Below are 22,648 nucleotides of genomic sequence, written 5' to 3'. Positions count from 1 at the left end.
GGATCTTTCAGCTCTAAATTAATAATTATTTGAAAGTATTTATCTTGAAATACTTAAAAATTTTTAAAAAATTCAAATTGTTGATACAATCCATGAGTTCTCTCTTTAGAAGGCAAGTAGAAAGAGAGTGCGAAGACTTGGGTTCGATTCCTACCTTTGATAATGACCCCCTGAATTACCCTGGACCAGTCATCACTTTTCTACCCCTCTTTTCCCAGGATTTAGTTTCCTCTTGTAAAATGAGGAGGTTGGACTAGATGGACACGCTAATAATATATTATCTTCAACCATTCTTCCTGCTGGGCAATCTGTCTTCACTATCATGATACCTCCTGGCTTTCTTCCTAAGTGTCTGACTATTCCTTCTTAAGACTTTGAAGGATCTTCATCTTTGTCAAACTCACTCACTAGGTGTAAAGAGTTGAAACTCTGAGTTGATTCACTGAGATTGGACAACTGAGCACTTAAGGCCAATTACTGATTGGACAATACTCTATTAGAATATGCTTGGGAAATGGCCCTTCCCACTATTCTGTGTTGCCCCAATCATTTGGTGTATACAGAGAATTGTAGGAGGGACTAAGGAGTGGATTAAGACTAGCCAGTCATTTTTTGGGTGGGAGATGAAGAGGAGAGGTTGCAGAGATCCTTCAAGTCTATTCCCTTCACTTCTACCCCAAAGACCAAGAATAAAGACCAAGTTCTTTTGCTTATCCTGACTCTGGCTGATTCTAAAGTATCCAGGGTGTTAATGTGGTCATCACATTCAGGGTGCTAACTCGGTCTTTACATTTGGTGACCAACATGTGGACCAAGAACCCTAATTTCACTGAAGAAGTCCCCAGTGACCAAGAAATAGGGTGAGTATTTTAATAGACAAACAGGGAAATTACTTTGTTAAGGGCTAAACTAGTAACCTTTTCTAGCTGAAATGGGGCAGATATTAGGAAAAGATTCTCCCCCAACCCTACCCCCACCCCGAGAGGGCCCTATAGAAAGCATACTTAAAGTGATCAAAGGGCAAGGCTTAATTATAATTTGGTTGCAGATCTCTTGGTTACATTAGAACACGTAGAAGGAAGGAGATATAGGTCCACATAATTGTAAACTAGTAGATCAACTATGATAAAAGTCCTGGTTCAATTTCCAAGGAAACATTCTATATATACAACATAATACAATTGGCCTTAAAGAATCCTGCAAGTTATAGAAAAAAGAAAAATTTTCAAAACAGCCAGATGAGGAAGTGTGAGGAAAAAGAGGAAGACAAAGAACAGATTAATAGCAATATCAACAAAGGGCATGTGGAGTTAAGTGAGGATGAAGGGAGTGGTAAAGGGTGTGGTGATTCTCCCTCTCATTGGACAACTTCAACCCCACCTAAACCAGAACTGGTTCTTGACACACCCATCAACTTCACCTTCCAGGATGGAGGGAGGAGTAGTGGGAGGGGCAGTGATATTACCAGCACTCCCCCCCCCCAGCAATCATCCCCTCCTATGACTAGATTGCAAAAGGCACTACTTAAAGCCACAGAAGAAGGGCAGAACACAGCTGATTTGAGAATAGAAATGTATCCTGTGATTCAAAAGTTTAACTCTTCAGGTCAAGAAAGTAAAAGATACACTCCTTTTGATATAGAAATCCTCAAAGACCTGAAAAAGGCTTCCACTCTTTATGGGGCTACATCAGCTTATGTTAAGATGTTATTACAGAATTTGGCTTATGCAGTCTTAACCCCTAGGGGACTGGAAATCTATAGCAAGGACATGCTTAGAACCTGGACAAAACTTGTTGTGGCTTTCTGAATATAGTGAGCACTGTAGGATACGAGCCCAACAAAATAGTCATAGTGGAGTTAATCCTCCAATCACCTATGACAGGGATTCTCAAACTACAGCTCTCGGGCCACATGTGGCTGGCTGAGAATGTTTATGCAGCCCACAGGGTTATGGCAAACGGGCTGAAGGGCGGAGACAGAGTGTGAGTTTTTGTTTTTACTATAGTCCGGACCTCCAACAGTCTGAAGGACAGTGAACTGGCTCCCTATTTAAAAAGTTTGAGGACCACCGACCTATGACCAACTAACATATGTAGGTTTTTATGCAGACACTTCAGTACAGATTAATTACCCCATAGCAGCATGCTGCTGCTGCTTGCTATCAAAGCATGGGCTTTTCTCCCTAGTAAAAACGACAAGGGTGAGACCTTCACAAAAACTGAACAAGGGCCAAATAAACCCTTTGCTGATTTTGTGGGATGTTTGCAGACAGCCGTCATACAAACTAATAGTGAAAATGCAGTAACAGAAATTATGATGAGGCAAATTGCTAAAGAAAATGCTAATGAGGTTTGTAGAAGAATTATACTAGGACTACACTGTACCACAGTGGGAACAAATGCCTTTTATACCCAGGCTATGATGTAGAACATGGGAAGACAGGATCCCTTTTGGCAAGGGACTTCCAGAGAGACTCATCAATGCTTTCAATGTGGTAAAATAGGGCATCTGAAAGCTCAATGTTGGCATAGAGAGACAGAAAAGTCTCTCTAAAGCAGAGAGTGAGAAAACATCCAGGTAAGAGTTATATTTTGTATGTCCACTCTCATAGTGGATTTCCAGGTTCTATTTTTGATGGTAATTCTGACTATGTTGGCCAATACTCCTTTATTTCAAGAAGCCCAAGAATCTCATTTTAAATATCATCAGGCTGCTCGAGCTTTACATTTGCAGTTTGATAAAACAAGGGAGGAAGCAAGGAGCATAGTAAAAGCCTGTACAGCTTGCATTCCTTTCCATGCTCTTACACTGCCTCCAGGGAAGAACCCTTATGGCTTGAGATCTAATGAAATTTGGCAAATGGATGTGACCCATTATAAATCATCTGTCTTTTATCCATGTTGTGGTAGATACTTTTTCAGGTTTCACTTTTGCATTGCAAAAGAGACAGCCCAAGTGGTCACTGAATTCCTTATATAAGCATTTGCAATTATGGGTGTGCCTCAAGCAATAAAAATAGACAATGGACCTGCATATACTTCTAAACATTTTGCACACTTTTGTGCACAATATAAGATTTTACACACCACTGGCATACCTTTTAATCCTCAAGGACAGGCAATAGTAGAGAGGAGAAACAGAGACATTAAGACACTCCTCCAAAAACAAAAGAAAGGGGGAGCCACAAGTAACCCTAGCGAACTTCTAAATCTAGTTCTTTATCCTATTAACTTCTCGATTTTTGACAAAGATGCACTGGCTCCAGCAGACAGATTTTATAATCCACCAGAAGGGCAGAGTCCAGTGCGAGCAGCTCCACTATCTTTAGATAAATGCCAGGTGGTGTGGAGAGACCTAGAAAGTGGTAAATGGAAGGGACCAAATAGGTTAACTGCTTGGGGGGAGAGGGTTTGCTTGTATCTCCACAGATGGAGAAAGAATCATATGGGTGTCAATGAGCCATATTCACCTTGTCCATCAGAGAGAGATAAAGTAGACCCTTGAAACAAAGGAGAAGACCCAAGAAACATCAGGTGGTTCCATTGCTGACTGTGCCCACCACTGAAAGAGCATGGCAGTTATGGCATTTGAATCATGGACATCAAAAATTGTTGGACTTCAAAACCCTCAGGAATCACTGGAATCCCTGAGACATGAAAAGATTGTTGTAGGACTTCAAAACCCTCAGGAATCATTGGATTTCCTGAGAAATGATAAGATTATTGCAGGACTTCAAAATCTGCAGCAATCATTGGATTCCCTAACACATAAAAAGACTATTGCAGAACTTCAAAAACTTGTGGGGATCATTGGATTCCCTGATTCATGAAGCAATGGACAATAGATTGGTTTTAGACTATCTCTTGGCTGCTGAAGAAGGTGTATGTGTGACTGTTGTTTACATACCCTCCTCCTAGGACTTCTGGAAATCTTTTACAAGACTATGTTGATTTATATTGTTTGTTATATCACTACTAACATGTACAATTCATGATTGTTACACCACATTGAGCCTGCACTGGCATTATTGCTATGTGGTTGTGTAATACCTCCCATGCTGATAGGTTTGTGCATACCTGTTTCTAATAAGATCCTTCAGCCCAGAAACCCAATAGCAATCCCCACTTCCCTTTGGTGCTTTTCATCTCCCTTCCTAAGAAGTCGGGAGGGGGCATGATCACCTCCTTTTTGGTTCTAAAACAAAAGAAAGTGGGAGATGTAAAGGGTTGAAACTCTGAGTTGATGCACTGAGGTCAGACAATTGAGCACTTAAGGCTAATTACTGATGGGACAATACTCTATTAGAATATGCTTAGAAAATGGCCCTTCCCACTATTCTGTGCTGGCTCAATAGTTTGATGTATACAGAGAATTTTAGGAGGGACTACGGAGTGGAGTAAGACTAGCTAGTCACTTTTTGGGCGACAGACAAAGAAAAGAGGTTGCGGAGATCCTGTGTGTCCATTCCCTTCCCTTCTACCCCTAAAGACCAAAAATAAAGATCAAGGACTTTTGCTTAACCTGATTCTAAGGTATCCAGGGTGCTAACTCAATCTTCACAACTAGGAGTATAAGGCTTGGGTTACCTTCTCTTTTTCCTCTCTATCTCATCAGTACCCATGGGTTCAATTATCATCACTATGCCAACAATCTCCAGATCTGTTATTTATTTAAACCCTTTTCTACCTTGATTTCCAGTTTTAAAGTCACAGATTTATTTGCACATTTTGAACTAAATGTCCCATAAAATGCTTCATATTCAACCAATCTAAAGCAGAATTCATTCCCATATACCAAGATCAGTTCCAAATAGATATGTGATTTAGATATAAAAGATGACATAGATACATAATGAACTGTCAAGTTTCTAATAAGAGTAATTCCATAGTAGAAAACAGATCAACATAAATTTTCAAAGTAAAGAATCCAAATTACCAATAGCCACATGAAAAAAATATTCTGTCTGAATCATTAATAATTAGAGAAATGCAAATCTGAAAAATTCTGATACACCATTATCATACTTATCAGATTGTCAAAGATAAAACTGGAAAATTATCAATGTTAGAAAAGCTATACGAAATAGGACACATTAATGGAACTATACATTGGCCTCATCATTCTCAAAAACAATTAGAAACCATACCCCCAAAGTCACTGAACTGTGCAATCTTTGACCCTGTAATGTCAATACTAGGCCTATAGCTGAAAGAGATCAGAGGGAAAGGATTCAAAAAGATCTCTCTAAGTAGTCCTTTTTATAGTTGTAAAGAAGGAAAAACCAAGGGGATACTCATCAATTTGGGAATGACTGAAGAAATTGTGGCATATAAATGTTACAGAATGTGATTATTCTGAATGAAATTATTCAACATTTCAGAGAAACTCAGGGGGAATTGAATGAACTGATACAGTGAACAGAACCAAGAGAACAATTTATACAATACTATAAAGACAAATTATTTTTAGAGATCTAAGAATTATGATCATGCAACAATCAACTATGATTTCAGGAGACTGATAATCTATACCAATAAACTCCTGACAAAGATGGAATTATTTTAGCTCGATTATATATATTTGTTAGAAAAGTTTGTTCTCATTCTGTTTCTCCTTATGTTTGTTTCTCTCATTTATTTTCCTAAGTGAAGAGATAAAAAGTAGAGAAAGTTAATGTTTAATTCGAAATAAAATAAAAATTTCAAATACAGAATAAATCTATTCTCCAAACCCTCTCCCTTCTACTGTCACTCAGGTACATAAAGATTTTAACATTTGTCCTTCTTGACTTCTAACTTGAGCTCTCCTGTTCCTTTAATATACATGTCCTTTTCTCCACACACAAATGCCACTCTGTCAAAGGCCTTCATCACCGCATCTACTCTATTATAACATTCTTCTAATTAGTCTCCCTGCTTCAATTCAGTTCTACTCCACTGCCAAAGTGAACATCTTTGTAAAGTGCATGTTTAAGCATATCACCCTCCAACTCAATAAGCTTCCCAATCAAATATAAAAATCAAATATATTACTTTCCAACAAAAATAAAATGCCCTTTTGGGCATTTAAAGTGCTTCTTATTTATCCTACACTCTATTCCTTCCCTTCCCAATTTCTCTGCATTTTATAATCATCTACTTACTGGACAACAATCTACCCTCCAACTCAGTGCCTTGGCTTCCAAGTTTTTCTGATTTCCCACAAGATTTGGCTCAAAGATCTTTTTTTTTCTTTTTTCTGGTAGACATACATTTACTAGAAACTGAGGTATTTGTCCTTTTCTAGTATCCATGGCTTCCCTATAATTCCCCATCATCTTTTTAAGATCACTTATAATGGGCTCAGCAATGATACCCTCAAATCCTTTCAGTACTAAAGGAATGGAGTCAGGTGACTGAAACTCATCAAAGGTATACAGAAACTCTCTTCTGTCTGCTGTTTATTGTGGGTTTCAACTCCCCATTAATCATTTCTATTCTGTCTTTTCAAGTCTGAAGATCATAATTATTAACAGAGAAAACAAAAGCAAACACATAGGATAATGGAAAAATGGACAAAAATGCTATCATTTGTTATTACTAAAGCAATCAATAATTAATTTCAAGAAATAAATTATTAAAGTAATAAATAAGCATTTATTTAGTGCCTATTTTGTGCCATACACCGTGCTAAATGCTAGATATAAAAAAGGCAGAAGCACTATATAATTATAAATTATTATTAATTATTTGTTTGTATAGATGTATGTTTTCTTTTTTTCTTTTCTTTTTTCTTTTTCTTTTTTTTTTTTTTTTTTTGCAATCTACTATGTAATTTCACCTTTATGAGATTCTTCTAATACTTTTGGAAATGGGGCATCTTAAGAGAAATAGAGAGATCAATGTGATTTAGGCGAGCCTTTGAAAGGATCATGAGATAATAGTGTTTTCAACTGGAAGAGCCTTTAGAATTCATCCCATCTATCCTCTCCCTCCATTTCACAAATTTAAAAACTGAGGACTAGAGGTCATAATAGACTTACCCCATGTCAACCAATAATATCTATGAGAACCAGGATTTAAACCCAAAGGTTTCCAGCAAAAAATCAGTTATATCTGTTTAAGTGACTGTTGGAAAAACTCTGTGTTTTTTTTGTGTGTGTGTGTGTGTGTGTGTGTGTGTGTGTGTGTGTTTTTTTAATGTACTCTGCTATTAGTTTCCATTTTATAGGAGAGTTCATCTCATTCACATTCACAGTTATGATTACCAGCTCTGTATTATCCTCCATCCTATTTTTTCACCTGTATATATTTTTGTTTTCTTTTTCCATCCTGTCCTTGGTAGTTTTAACCCACCCCAACTGTATCTCCTGTCACCCTCTCCCCTCTCTTAGTACTATTTTTTAAACCATCCCACCCACTATCTTATCTTCTATCACCCCTTCCTCCCTTCTCTTACCTTTTTCCCTAGTGTCAAACATCATTTTTTTGTAAGAAGTTTTTCAGATTATATATTTATCTGAATATGATTTAACCCATTAGAAAGTAAGGGTAGAAGCTATTTTTGCCTTTTTTTATATCCCCTAATACTTTGCATGTAATTTGGCAAATTATTTGGCATCTGACTAAACGATTAACTAGAAAGCCCCAACTCCAAACGTGGCTACTAGTTCTGGAAAAATGGAGCAAATAAAAAGGAATTCATCTGATTTTGAGAACTTGCATGAGTAAAACATCATATGTGAAACACAGACACACACAGGCACACACACACACACACAGCCAAAAAATAACTTTTACTCTGAAAAAGTTTTTAGGAAAAGGAGCCAATGACTGTGTCTTGCAACAAGAACATTTTCTTACTAGTCTAAATCCCTAAGAAGTGTTAAAAGGCCCCCTAACAGGACTTCTTGGAAGAAGTTTTTCCAGTTACCCATTTCTCCCTCTGGGCACATAAGGTTAAAGCTGATAATCCTTGATTAGCATATGGCCCTCCTAGTCTCCCCTGATATTTACAAAAGATAACATCAAAGTCATCTGCTACAACAGGTACTTTAATTGGCATAAAATAATGTGCTGTGAAAGTCGCTTAGCAAAGGGTCAGGAGCAAGGCCAAATCAGGCTCCTCCACACAGAAGATAGCATGTTTTTCTATGAGGCCAAAGTTGTTTTTCTTTAAACAGTCCAAACAAAACCTTCAAGTTAGAGCCTACAGATAATGAAATACAGAGACTGGTTGCCAGATGAGCTGATAAAGGGCACAATACACAGGAATGCCAACTTGGATGTTTTACTTTCTCCAATATTGTTGTTTTTCTTCTTTGGGGAAGGCATTTTAAGATTCACATACAACAGTCAGGCTTCATTAAAGTTTTATTTATTTATTTATTTAAACAGAATTGCTTAGTAAAAAGTGCAGATCTGGTCAGCTTGATACTGTCTTTCAGGAAGGAGTTATAAGTGTCTTTACAGAAGGGCTTAATGAGAGGAATCTTGCCTGGCCAAGTAAATTCACTGTATTTCTCCCCCTTGTATTTTTCACTTTATCAGACCAGGTGGATGATGTAAAATCAGGACGTAATGAATCCTGATTAATCAACTAAAGGCTGTTTCTCAACTATTTGTAATCAGCTATTTTAAAAAGCAAGGCCATGTGATTATGGTTTCTCAAAAAAGTTATTTTTTATTTGAAAACTTGCCTTTATGACCAACACTGAATACTCTCCTCATTTCAACTTCAAACATCAAAAAAAGTCTCCTGCTGAATATTAATATAGATTTTTGTCTACAATCCCACCTTCTAAATTCATTCCCAAATAGCAATAAATCAATCAGCATGCATTTCCTAAGCACTTTCTATGAGGTCACTGTCACTATGCTGAGAATTCACAATGAATGCAACAATTTCTACCGACAAAAAATGTACACTCTGTAATAGAGGAAACTGAAAAAAGCAGTAATTAATTGACTTGCTCACAGTTAACACCTGAGGCTAGATTTAAATTCAGGATTTCCTGATTCCAGGTCAAACACACACACACACACACACACACATGCATGCATGTACCAAAAAGAAACAGAAATTTTCTTTTCTTAACATCTATGAATATCATTTTACCACTTCTGGATTAAGATAGTTACATTATATTGCCACATTTTTCCTTTGATAATAGCTTATTATTTTCAAAATACATGCAAAGATAGCTTTCAACATTCATCCTTGCAAAACCTTGTGTTCTAATTTTCTCCCTACCTTCCCCTAACCCCTTTCTCTAGACAGCAAGTAATCCAATGTAAGTTAAATATGTGCAGTTCTTCTAAACATATTTCCACATTTATCATGCTACACAAGAAAAATCAGATCAAAAAGGAAAAAAATAAGAGAAAAAAAAATCAAGCAAGCAACAACAAAAAAGATGAAACAACTTAGTCCCCATAGTCTTGTTTCTGGATGCAGATAGCTCTCTCCATTCATAAGTCTACTGGAATTGTCCTGAATCACTTCATTGTTGGAAAAAAAAAACCAAACAAACAAGTCAATCATAGTTGATTATCTCACATAATCTTCCCATTGCCATGTACAATGTTCTCTTGGTTCCACTTATTTCACTTAGCATCAGTTCACCTAAATCTCTTCAAGCCTTTCTGCAATCATGCTGCTGATCAATTCTTATAGATATGTTGCCACATTTTAACTGACATTGGATATGTTTATTAACTGCAAAGGATATAATCAACTCCCTCATTTTACAGAAGACCAGACTAGGACCCAGGAAGGAAACTGGGTGACTTGCCCAAAGCCACATTGGCAAAAATGGACTTTAAAGCCCTGGTCTCCAGACTTTGTTGCTTACACTAACTACAATGGTCTTAGAAAAGATAACATTTATATATATATATACATACACACATATATATATGTGTGTGTATGTGTATGTGTGTATACATACTTGTGTGCAATGTTTATATATACACATATTCAAATATGTAGTATACCCCTAGGATATATAGATAGACAGATATAGATATATGTTTAAGGTTTATGTATGGACGTATTTGTATTGCATAGATATATATTCATGCATACATATATTTTATTGCTTACAGAAGGAATTGGATATCGAGCCATTGTTTCAATGAAAAGATATAGGGGAAAGGGAAAGATAAGCCCAACTGAATTCAGAATTCAAGAGAAAAACAAAAAGAGATAAAGTTTTCTTAAAAGATCAATACAAAGAAATAGAAGAAAACAAGAGAATGGGAAAGACAAGAGACTTCTTCAAAAAAATCAGAGATAACGAAGTCTTATTCAAAAATCAGTACAACAAAAGACCAAAATAGTAAGGATATAACAAAAGTAGAAGAGATTAAGAATATGATTGAGTGATACACTCAATATGCCAATAAATTTGAAAAATTCAACAAGTGGCCCCTGGATTGGAAAAGATCAGTTTATGGCCCAATTCTAAAGAAGGGCAAGGCCAAGGAATGTTCAAAATATCAGAATGACTGTGTTCTTTTCTCATGACAACAAGGTTATGTTTAAAATTCTGAAAACTATGTGGCAGCCCTTTTTGTAGTGGCAAAAAACTGGAAAATAAGTGGATGACCATCAGTTGGAGAATGTCTAAATAACTTATGGTATATGAATGTTATGGAATATTATTGTTCTATAAGAAATAATCAGCAGGATGATTTCAGAGAGGCCTGGAGAAACTTACAGAAACTGATGCTAAGTGAAATGAGAAGAACCAGGAGATCATTGTATACTGCAACAAGAAGATTATACGATAATCAATTCTGATGGACAAGGCTCTTTTCAACAATGAAATGATTCAGGCCTGTTCCAAGGATCTTGTGATGAAGAGAGCCATTTACTTGCAAAGAAAGAACTCTGGGAACTGAATGTGGATCTATTTTCACTTTTTTGTTGTTGTTTGTTTGTATTTTATTTTCTTATTTTTTTCCTTTTTGATTTGATTTTTCTTGTACAGCAAGATAATTATATAAATATGTATACATATATTGGATTTAATATATATTTTTACCATGTTTAACTTATATTGGATTACTTGTCATCTAGGGGAGGGGGTGGGAGAAAGGAAGCAAAATTGGAACACAAGGTTTTTTGCAAGAGTTAATATTGAAAAAAATCATCCATGCATATGTTTTGAAAATAAAAAGCTTTAATAAAAAAAAATTCTGCCAACTAGATTTCAATAATACACAAATTGAAAAGAGCAGGCTGGTTTTGAAAGAGGTAGAGAAACTAGAGACCAAATTGCCAACATTTACTAGATTATGGAGAAAGCAAGGGAGTTATAGAAAAAACAAATAATAAAAACAAAAAATATCTACTTCTAATTCACTGACTACACTAAAACCTTTGTCTTGTATGGATTACCACAAAATGCAGCAAGCCCTCAAATAGATGGGAATACCAGACCATCTTACATGTATCCTGAAGAACTTATCTGTGGAGGAAGACACAAATGTTAAAACTAAACATGGAAGAATTGGTTGCTTCAATATTGGAAAAGGAATATGAAAAGGCTATCACTTTATTTAACTTATATGCAGATACATAATAAGAAATGCCAAACTGAATGAATCAAAAACTAGAACTAAAGTTGCTAGGAGAAATCTCAACAATCTCAGATATGCAGACAATGCCCTTCTAATGACAGAAAGTTAAGAGAATTCTTCAAAAAGCCTCAATAAGGGTGAAGGAGCTTGCTTGAAGTTAAACATCAAAAAACTAGGATCTTATCAACTCATCCTATCACTGACAAACAAAGAGAGAAAGAAGAAAAGGAAGCAATGTCAGATTTTTCTATTCTTGGGATCAAAGATGACTGCAAAGGGCTACTACAAGCATAAAAATAAAATACAATAAAATGTATTTGCTATGGCAAATCTAAATAATATACTAAAAAGCAGAAGCACCATCTTGTCAACAAAGATCAGTATAATTAAAGCTGGAGGTTTTCTAGTAACAATGCATGACTGTGAGAGCTGAACGAAAAGGAACAATAAGGAAAGCTGAGTGCTACAGAAATTGATGTTTTTAAATTATGGTGATGGAAAAGACTTTTGAGAGTCTTTTGAAGAACAAGGAGATCAAATCAGTCAATACTAAAAAAAAAATTAATTCAGGTTATTCCCTGGAAGGTTGGATACTGAAGCTGAAGCTTAAATACTTTGAATACACAATGAGAAAACAAGTATCTTTCAAAAAGAGAACGTTGGAAAAAACTGAAGGAAAAAGGAAAAGAGAACAACAGAGGATGAGACGGTTAAATAATGTCAGGGAAACAATGAACATGAACTTGGATAGTAAGGATGGTAGATGATAGAAGGATCTGACATGTTATGATAATCAGTGGGGTATGAAGAGTCAGACATAATAGAACGACTAAAGAACAACAATAAAGTTGTCTCACTTCATTAGCATTAATTATCACAATTTTCTAAATCAAACAGTGGCTTCATCTTCAAAGCAACCCTAAAAACAGTTATTAGGGACTCAAAAAGAGAGAATGTAAACTGGTCTTTTTCTAAGTTTTAAGAAGTGAAAAATAAGGAAAAATCCACCAGCCTAGCCAGGAGGAAGGAGTAAAATTTATTTATCATAATTAGAGTATGTAAGAAGAGTATACAACATGGAGGAAGGAGTGAGAGAAATAGATATCAAATGAACTTTACTCATATGAAATGAACACAATCTGATGTAGAAAATACATCAAGATAAAAAGCAAAAGCTGGTGTACTGGGAAGATTAAAAGGAAAGATAATATCAGAGAGGAAGTGACTTAAAAGGAAAATAAAATAAGTTTTGATCCTGTAAGGGAAAATAAGAGGGAGGGGAAAAAAAAAAAAGAAAATCAAAAACTCTATAAGAGTCCTTAGAAGGCTTCTTAATCATAAGAAAAGCACAAAAACCACAACGTGTGGATGTAAAGGAATATTATTATACCATAAGAAACAAAGGAGCAAATTTCAGATTCCTGGATCATATAAACTTGACAAAGAGATCAGCAGAATCAGGAGAACAATTTGTACAATAGCAATATTATAAATAAGAACTTTAAAAGACTTTAGAACTCCAGCAGGCTTAGGATGAAGCATGTTACCCATACCCTGACAGAGAGATGACAGACACAAGGTGCAAAAAAAGAGATATACATTTTTAGCCATTTCCAGTTAAAGGAATCATTTTGCATGAATGTGCTTATTACACTGTTTTGATTTATTTCCTTAGCAATAGTGATACCAAAAAAAACCCAAAGATAGGTCATTGAAAAACTTTCAAATAAACAAAAGAATTTCAGAAGAAAGCACAGAGACAAGCAGGACAATTTTGAAAATAACACCAAATTTATTATACATTTTTATTAAAAAACAAATCATATGAAGTGGAAGTTTCAAAGAGAATCTTTTTTTGTGTTATATGTGGAATTTAAAAAGTCATTCATTATTTAATAGAGATCAATAAAAAAAAAAAAAAATAAGGCAAAGAGAGAACTTTTAGCCTTTGGAAAGAATAAAACAAAAATGTCCCAATTTCATATTGGGAAGCTATCATTACTAAAAAGATGGGATTATAATTGCATAAAAGGTAATCACTATCCATGCAGTGTTGGAAAGATACTGTTTAATAAGCACCAGAAAATGGGTGTTTTTATTCCAAACCGATTGTTTTTCTCTCAAATAGTCCTCAGTTAAGAATCCCTGTATATTCTAGTTCATTGTCTCTGGAGATAGTTTTTATACTACTTGGGACTTCAAGCTAGGCATTACCCAGGGGTAGATGAAAGGTCTCTCTGGATTGCTGAAGAGCTGAATTCTTATGATTCTCCCAAAAATTGGCAAACTCTCAAATGGCCTTTTCAAACATCATGTGTTGTCATTTTAAACAGTCTGTGCTATGCCTATAAAATACCTATTTTACCACAACAAAGGTCAATCAACTTCATTTTCCACAACATTACTCAACATGATTATGACTTCATGAGATCCAGAAACCCATCATTCCACAAAATGAAATCAACTCTGAAACTCATACCTCCTCAGCACCTCTTGCCTATGAGGCCATTCCCTTTTACTGTAGTTGGAGAAAGTGGAGGGTGGATATTGAAGAGCTCCTATTTGATCCTCTACCATATAATAGAGCACCAAAAGCATTCACCTCATCATTTCCTACCCAAATGCTCTAGTCTGGACTTCACAAAGTTCAGAAACTCACTATCCTGAAAGATGAAATCAACCCCGTTAATTAAGTCACACTTATTCAGATCACTTCCCACCCTGGCTGCAGGACTTAATCATACCCTCAAGCAAGAAACCCTCTTGTCCAATTCTTTTTCAATTTCTTCTTGGGTCTAATCTTTTTCAGATTATAAGATCTGAAGACAAGAACCTTCTTTCTACTCCCAGCACTTAGCATAATGGATGGCACATAGTAGGCATTAAATGTTTACTGACTCTGACTCTGATACCTGGTGGCTAGGCCATGGCCAGTGGAGAATAAAATACTTGTATGAGATTCTTCTATAAGCCACAAGAAATATTGGAATGTGACAAAATCATAGTAGCAATGGAATATGTGAAAACTGAGTAACATAGTTTTGCCTAACCAACACACCTATACAATAAACTAAAGAGATTAGAGAAAATATATTTAACATACCTAGGGCCACAGAAGAAAAAAAATGGGAAATATTATAGAAGGTGCAGTAATTCTTGATTTGGCAGAGACAAATATTCAAATATTGTTTAAATATGATTGTTAGATTTAAATGCTTTGACAAATAAAAACATGCATGAAACATGCAGGTATCATTGAAATAATTAGCTCTACTTCTCAGTATCCATAGTAGAAAGTATTACTGAGTTTTGTAGGGGCCTAACTCTGTTAAGTTTGCCTTTCACTACATTTGACTTAGAGAAGTTGTTTATATGAAATGATATCATGAGTCATGTTGTTCTGAGCTCTTCACCACCATATCGGAGTGATAGGAACTTGACAAGAAAATCTTTGTGGGAAGAACTTAAAATCTCAAGTTTCCCTAGCTTTAAATACCCTGAGCATTTTCCATGTTTATTTTTTTTTATGTTAAAAAAGGAACTTACAAATCAAATCAAATAAGAGAAAGCTTTACATCAATAGTATTTTGTAGAGGGCCACAGATAGTGGTGAACTCTGGGAAAGGTATACTTGAAGCAAGGATACATATAACAGGGTGTTTACTCAGTGTGATTAATGATATAATGATTCTTTAGTTTACATATACTTAGTATGATATAATGATATAATCACTCTTTTGATATAATGATATAATCACTCAGATTGGCATATACTTAGTGTGATATAATGATGTAATCAGACTGAGGTATTTAAGGGCTGAGAGTACTGGAGACAAGAGCTCAGACTCAGACACAGACACAGAGGAGATTGGGACTCGGACACAGAGGAGACACAGACAAGGACTCAGATATAAAAGAAACACAGAAGATGGAGACGGAAAAGAGATCCTTTTGATGGCTCTTCTGCCTTCAACACTCCTCCACCTAAGACCAAGGCTCATCCAGAGAATCTCCAGAGAGCTAGTTCAGATATTACATTTTGTCGCACAAATATGGGGTACTAAACATGGGGCTCCAGACATGAAGTTCTATATGTAAGGACCTACACTCAGCAGTTCAACTGATGCAATCCTAAGCTTACTGGAGAAGTCTCTGTGACCCAGAAATAGGGTGAGTACAAAAATAGACAAGTAGGAAACTTTGGTAAGGGCTAAACTAGTCATTTTCATTTTTCAGTTGAAATGGGGCAAATACTAAGAAAAGAGCCTCCTCCACCTAGAGGGGACTATGTAACAAGCATAGTTAGGTTAATAAAGAAGCAAGGTTTGTTGGTAATTTGGAAGCAGATAACTGTACTCTTAAATATATCAGAGTGTACGTCTTTTTGGCTCTCTATAGAAGAAAAATTAGAGCCAGATACATGGGAAACAGTGGAGAGCAACTAACTGAATATTTCGAAGCTATGGGTCCTGATTCAATTCCTGAGGAAATATAACACAATTGGCTCTAAAGAAGCCCACAAGTTCTAAAAAAAAAAAAAAAAAAAAGGAAAAATGTTAATATGGACAGCCAGAGAAGGAAGTGTGAGGAGAAAGAGCAGGAAAAGGATGATACTGACACAGCAGAAAGGCATGGAGAGTTGGACAAGAAAGGAGTTAAGTACCTTAAGAACACTGCTGATGGGCTTAAAAAGTGTGGTGCTTCTCACTTTCACAGCTTAGTTCCACTTCCACCTACACTGGAGCAGGCACACTTAGGGCATTCTCCATCTCCTGATCCTCCTCCCTCAATTTTGCCTTCACTGGCAGAGAGAGGAGGAGGAGTGGGAGAGGCAGTGACACCATCACCACCAAACATGCAGCAGTTTTGTGCACCCCCTATGACATGATTACAAAAGGCATTAGTTAAAGCTAAAGAGGAAGGACAAGATATATCTGATTTAAGAATAGAAGTACACCCTGTTATTGAAGAGTTTGACTCTTCAGATCAAGCCAGGAGAAGATACACTCCTTTTAATCTGGAAATTATCAAAGATCTGGAAAAGGCTTGCACTCTTTATAGGGCTACATTGTCGTATGTTAAGATGGTATTAGAGAATTTGGCTTATGAAATTTTAACCCCTAGTGATTGGAAATCTATTGCAAGGACATGTTTAGAACCTGGAGAAAACTTATTGTGGCTTTCTGAGTACAGTCAACTCTGTAGAATACAAGCCCAACGAAATAAACAAACTGGAATTAATATACCAGTTACCTTTGATCAACTAGCAGGAATAGGCCCTTATGAAAACACTTTAACAAAGACTAATTACCCTTTAATTACCCTATAGCAGCATATGAGCAAATTGCTTCTGTTGCTATCAAAGCATGGGGCATCCTCCCAGGAAGAGAAGATAGAGGGAAAACCTTCACAAAAATAATGCAAGATCCAAATGAACCCTTTGCTGATTGGGATATCTGCAGACAACTGTCATACAACTACTGGTGAAAAAGTAGCAACAAAAATAATGATAAAACAACTTGCTAGAGAAAATGCTAATGAAGATTGTAGAAGAATTATACTAAGACTACACAAGGATGCTCCTTTAGAGGAGATCATAAGATGCCGTACCACAGTGGGCACAAATGCCTTTTATACCCAGGCTATGATGCAGACTTTTCAAGAACTGAACATGGAAAGACAGAGTCCTTTTTGACAAAGGACTTCCAGAGAGACTCGTCAATGCTTTCAAAGTTGTAAAGTAGGGCATTTGAAAGCTCAATGTTGGCAAAAAGATAAACTGAAAAAACAGAGTGGGAGAAGAAGACCCAAAAACCTATGTCCAAAATGCACAAAGGCTTCCCTTGGGCATCAGAATATAGATTGACTCGGAAACAGGAAGGGGGGCTCAGCTCAAGGGGCCCAGACAAAAAACACTTGGGGCATAATGGCAGCTGATATTACACCCAGAGAGTCTTCAAAAGTTTAGTATTCTTGATCAATAAGCTGAGAAGCAACCCAATGGGGAAAAGGATTACGATTGGGGAGAATAGAGTTGTATGTAGCTGGGACTACTGAGATATCCCCTGGAGAGGTGAAATCTGTCCCTATCTGGCCTATGGATCCCTTACCTCCACACACAATAGGCTTGACCATTTCATCTCCTAAGAGTGATTACAAAACAGTGTTTATCAACACGCCGACTTGGGAAACTGGAGAATATATAGCTAATATCCCAGTCATTAATACAGGTAGACAATGTAAAACATTTGAGAAGTAGTAGTAGCATCAGGTTTACTGATACACACTCCTAATAGGCAATTTGGTGATATTTATCCAGATTTTGACTCACAGCTATTACAGCTGACCATCCTATGCTCATAGGGACAGATCATAACAGTCATTTGAGGTTCAAGTTGGCCCAGTCATTGGCCAAAGATTACAGCAGACACCCATATGCCTGGCATAGGAGGATCAATAAATAGCAGCTGAAATTAGAGCTACCCCTTTGAGACAAAAATTTGAAGATACAACAGGAGTTTTTACTCCTTTTGTAGTTAAAAAAAAATCCCCATCAATCTATGGGGAAGAGAAATCTTACAACAGTTAGGATTACAATTAAGTACTTTGGCTTTTTAGGCAGGGCTGCTGTTGAAAGCCTGCTTGCACTCTCACCTGTTCCCATTCAATAGAAATAGAAATTCACCAGTGTGGGTAGAACAGTGGCCCTTAACAAGTGAAAAAATTCAAGCATTATTAGATATAACTTGACCAAGGACACTTACAACCTTCTCTAAGTGCTTGGAATTCCCTGTATTTATTGTAAAAAAAAGAAATCTGGAAAATGGAGGATGTTCACTGATTTGAGAAAAGTAAATGAACAGATGGAAAGTATGGGGACTCTTCAGCCTGGATTTCCATCTCCTACTTAGTTACCTAGAGAATGGCCTCTTTGGATTACAGACATTAAGGATTGTTTCTATTCTATTCCTCTAGATAAGGAAGATATGAAAAGATTTGCCTTTTCAGTGCCCAGCATTAATTTAGTTCAGCCTTATAAAAGATATGAATGGACAGTTTTGCCACAGGGAATGAAAAACAGCCCTACTATGTGTCAAATGTATATTGCTGATGCTCTTATTCCAGTAAGAAAAGCATTTCCAAAAGTTATGTTGTTACATTACATGGATGATATCTTGGAGTGTGCACCTGAGGAACAAATGTTAGAAGCATGTCTACAAAAGACCATAGCAACACTAAGGAACTACAAGTTTCATATAGCTCCAGAAAAAATTCAAAGGCACACTCCTTTTCAATATTTAGGGTATGAAGTATATCCTAAGATGCTTACAGTACAAAAACTTTCTTTAAGAACAGAGAAGTTGAACAACTTAAATGACTTTCAGAAATTGATAGGAGATATCCAGTGGATGCATCCAGTGTTAGGCTTTAACTACTTATCAATTGCAACCATTATATGACATTTTAAGGGGAGACAGTGCTTGAAACCCACCATGCCAGCTTACAAAAGAAGATCAAGAGGCTTTGAGAGAGGCTGAACTGGCTTTATCCAAAGGGGTTGAAAGAGTTACTCAAAAACCCTTGGAAATAATCAGTTTTTGCTTTTAAAGAGGCACCCACAGCAGTCCTTCATCAAGGAGACAGTGTGATAGAGTGGGTGATCCTCCCAGCACAATCAGACCACATTCTTAATCCTTACCCAGTGCTTGTGGCTAGAATTTTATTAAAGGCCATTAAGAGAGTAGTACAATTATCTGGGATAAGACCTGACAAGATATACACCTTTTATACCAATGCACAAATTGGTATGTTATGAAAACATCCCAGAGTGGCAAATTTTATTAGCCACAGCTCCAATTTTTACACCCAGGTCTCCATTAAAGATAACCCAGCTATTGCATAATTAGCAATGGATTTTTGAAAAAAAAAAAAAAAAAGTTTTCTAAGGTTCCTGTTAAAGGTCCAACTATCTTTACAGATGCATCCAAACATTACATTTGTGCTGTAAACTTTCATGACTTAACTATAAAAACAGTATTCAGAACTCCTTTTCAGTCCACTGAGCAGAATGAATTGCATACAATCATGCTAGCTCTTACTTATTATCTAGGAGATGTAAATATCATATAAGATTCAGTTTATTCAGTATGTGTGGTACAAAGAATTGCCACAGCCCAAATAAAATTTGTAGCTTCTAATATATATCAGCTCTTTAAGGAACTTATCAGGCTGTTCGAGCTTTACATTTGCAATTTGGGAAAACAAAACAGAAAGCTAGGAGCATAGTAAAAGCCTGTACAGCTTGCCTTCCTTTCCATACTCTCACACTCCCTCCAGTGAAAAACCCTTGTGGTTTGAGACCCAGTGAAATTTGGTTGTGACCCATTACAAATCTTTTGGTCATCTGTCTTTTATCCATGTTGTAGTAGACACCTTGTCAGGATTTACTTTTGCAATACCAGCAGCAAAAGAGATAGCCGAGTGGTCAATGAATTCCTTATACAAGCTTTTGCAATTATGGGTGTGTCACAAGCAATAAAAACAGATAATGGACTGCATATGCTTCTAAACATTTTGCACACTTTTGTGCACAGTATCAGATTTTACACACCACTGGCATACCTTTTGGACAGGCAATAGTAGAGAGAAACAGAGACCTCGAAACATTCCTCCAAAAACAAAAGAAAGGGGGGTGCCACAGGTAATTCTAGAGAACTTTTAAATTTAGTTCTTTATATTATTAATTTTTTTGATTTTTGATAAAGATGCACTGGCTTTGGCAGACAGGTTTTATAATCCACCCCAAGGGCAGTGTCCATCACGAGCAGCTCCACTATCTTTAGATAATCACCAGGTGATGTGGAGAAATCCGAAAGTGGTGAATGGAAGGGACTAGATAGATTAACTGCTTGGGGGAGAAAGTTTCCTTTTATCTTTACAGATGGAGAAGGATTCAGATATTTGCCTTGTCCATCAAGAGAGACAGAGAACACTCAGCAATCATTGGGTGGTTCCATATCTAACTACAAGTGCCACTGAAAAAGCATGGCTGTTAATCCAATGAGCCAGACAATTGACTCATGAACATCAAAAATTGTTAATGAGACTGCTGCAAGAATTCAAAACCTACAAGAATCATTGGATTCCCTGACACATAAAATAATGGACAATAAATTGGCTTTGGACTATCTCTTGGCTACTGAAGGAGGTGTACATGTGATTGTTATTATACTTTTACATATACTTCTAGGACTTATGGACATGTATAATTCCTCATGTTGATTCATGCTGATTGTTACAATACTACTAGCCTGTGTTATATTACTGTGTGCTTGTGTAATACCTCCCATGCTGATGAATTTATCTATACCTGTTTCAATTAAGACCCTTCAACCCAGAGGAAACCTGCTAACAATATCTGGTTTGGCTCCTCATTTCCCTTTAGTGCCTCCCTCCCTGAGAAGTCAAGGAGGACATGACCATCTGTGTTCTAAAATAAAAGAAAGCAGGAGATGTAGAGGGCCACAGATAGTGGGAATTCTGGGAAAGGTATACTTGAAGCAAGGATACTTACAGAAGGATGTTTACTCAATGTGATTGATGAGAAAATGGTTCTCTAGTTCACATATACTTAGTGTGATACAATGATGTAATCACTCTAGTATGATATAATGATATAATCATTCTAGTTTGATATAATGATATTATTACTCTAGTTGGCATATACTTAATGTGATATAATGATGTAATCAGACTGAGGTATTTAAGGGCTGAGAGGACTGAAGACAAGAGCTCTTGAGCTCGAATTCAGACTCAGACACAGACACAAAAGACACACAGAAGACGGAGACAGAAACAGAGATCCTACTGGTGGCTCTCCTGCCTTCATCACCCCTTCATCTAAGACCAAGGCTTGTATAGAGATCCTCCAGAGAGCTAGTCCAGACATTACATTTTGGCATCCAAACATAGGGCACTAAATGTAGGGTTCTAGATGTGAGGCTCTGGACGTAAGTTCAGCAGTTCAACTGATGTGATCCTAAGCTCAGTGGAGAAGTCCCTGTGACCCGGAAATAGGGTGAGTACACAAATAGCAAGCAGGAAACTTTGGTAAGGGCTAAATTAGTTACTTTCATTTTTCAGCTGAAATGGAGCAAATACTAAGAAAAGAGCCTCCCATACCCCAAGGGGACTAGATCACTTGCCTGTTTCCAAAAGTTACCTAAATGATATATATATATATATATATATATATATATATAAAAACTACAGCAATTATAATGGTGGTATAATTATAATGGCAGTATAAGCAGTTAACATGTTATTTCACTGATTTGTAAATTTAAAAATTAACAACAAGACTTTCAAAAGTGCTTACTCACCTTAGCTAATTTTTTAATATGATAGCCTCCTCCCAGTTTAAAAGTTACTGCCATATTGTACCCAGTCTGATTTCCATGTCCATTAGGCCACCATGTCTCCACTGTAGTATTCTTAAGAAACAGATAAAGTTAAAGATAACAGATAAAGATTAAAGTATTCCCAGGGATTTGTAGCCTCAAGATTTTCTGTTACTAAGTTTTTTCAATTCAATTCAATCAGACCTGAATATTTATTAGACATTTCCTATTTCAAGGAAGATAATAAGCTAAGTGGCTTCCCCCTTTCCTGCTAGCCTTCTACCAGAATTCAGTTCGGACTTCTCCAACCTACAAAGTAGTTCTGAGTCATCTCTTAGTCCTCTAGAGCTAGCTCCTCCTTTTTTGTTACAGGATTGTGCTATATCAATAGCATCCAGAGGAAGACAGGCCACTCTACCTCAGTGCAAGAAAGCTGAGGATGTTTGTATTTGGTGATGTGTTAACAAATATTAATTCTTTCAAAATGTAATCTTATCTTTAATATATTTTAAAATTACACCTAGAACATACTCTAATGATTCTGAAATAATGTTTCTAATACTAAAAATGCAATGCCTATCACTTGCCTCCTTCAAGGCCAAAGATTGAGTCACACTTCTCCATGTCTTATGAGCCTTTGAAGTCCTATTAAATTCTGTTGGGAATCTAAGCAATTCTCCAGT

At 36.4% G+C, this 22,648-nt stretch overlaps 1 protein-coding gene across 1 annotated transcript in view; it reads right to left on the bottom strand.

Annotated features, from left to right (window-relative positions):
* Positions 1-22,648, bottom strand: part of MANBA (mannosidase beta) — a 126,203-nt gene that overhangs the window by 60,268 nt on the left and 43,287 nt on the right. The window contains 1 exon segment of the mRNA XM_074273780.1: positions 21,948-22,058. Coding sequence (XP_074129881.1) covers positions 21,948-22,058 — 111 coding nt within the window.

Source organism: Sminthopsis crassicaudata, chromosome 6 (genome assembly GCF_048593235.1).
Source record: "Sminthopsis crassicaudata isolate SCR6 chromosome 6, ASM4859323v1, whole genome shotgun sequence".
Lineage (NCBI taxonomy): Eukaryota > Metazoa > Chordata > Mammalia > Dasyuromorphia > Dasyuridae > Sminthopsis > Sminthopsis crassicaudata.
The sequence above is the reverse complement of the archived record's forward strand: the minus strand, read 5'-3'. Positions and strand labels throughout refer to the sequence as shown.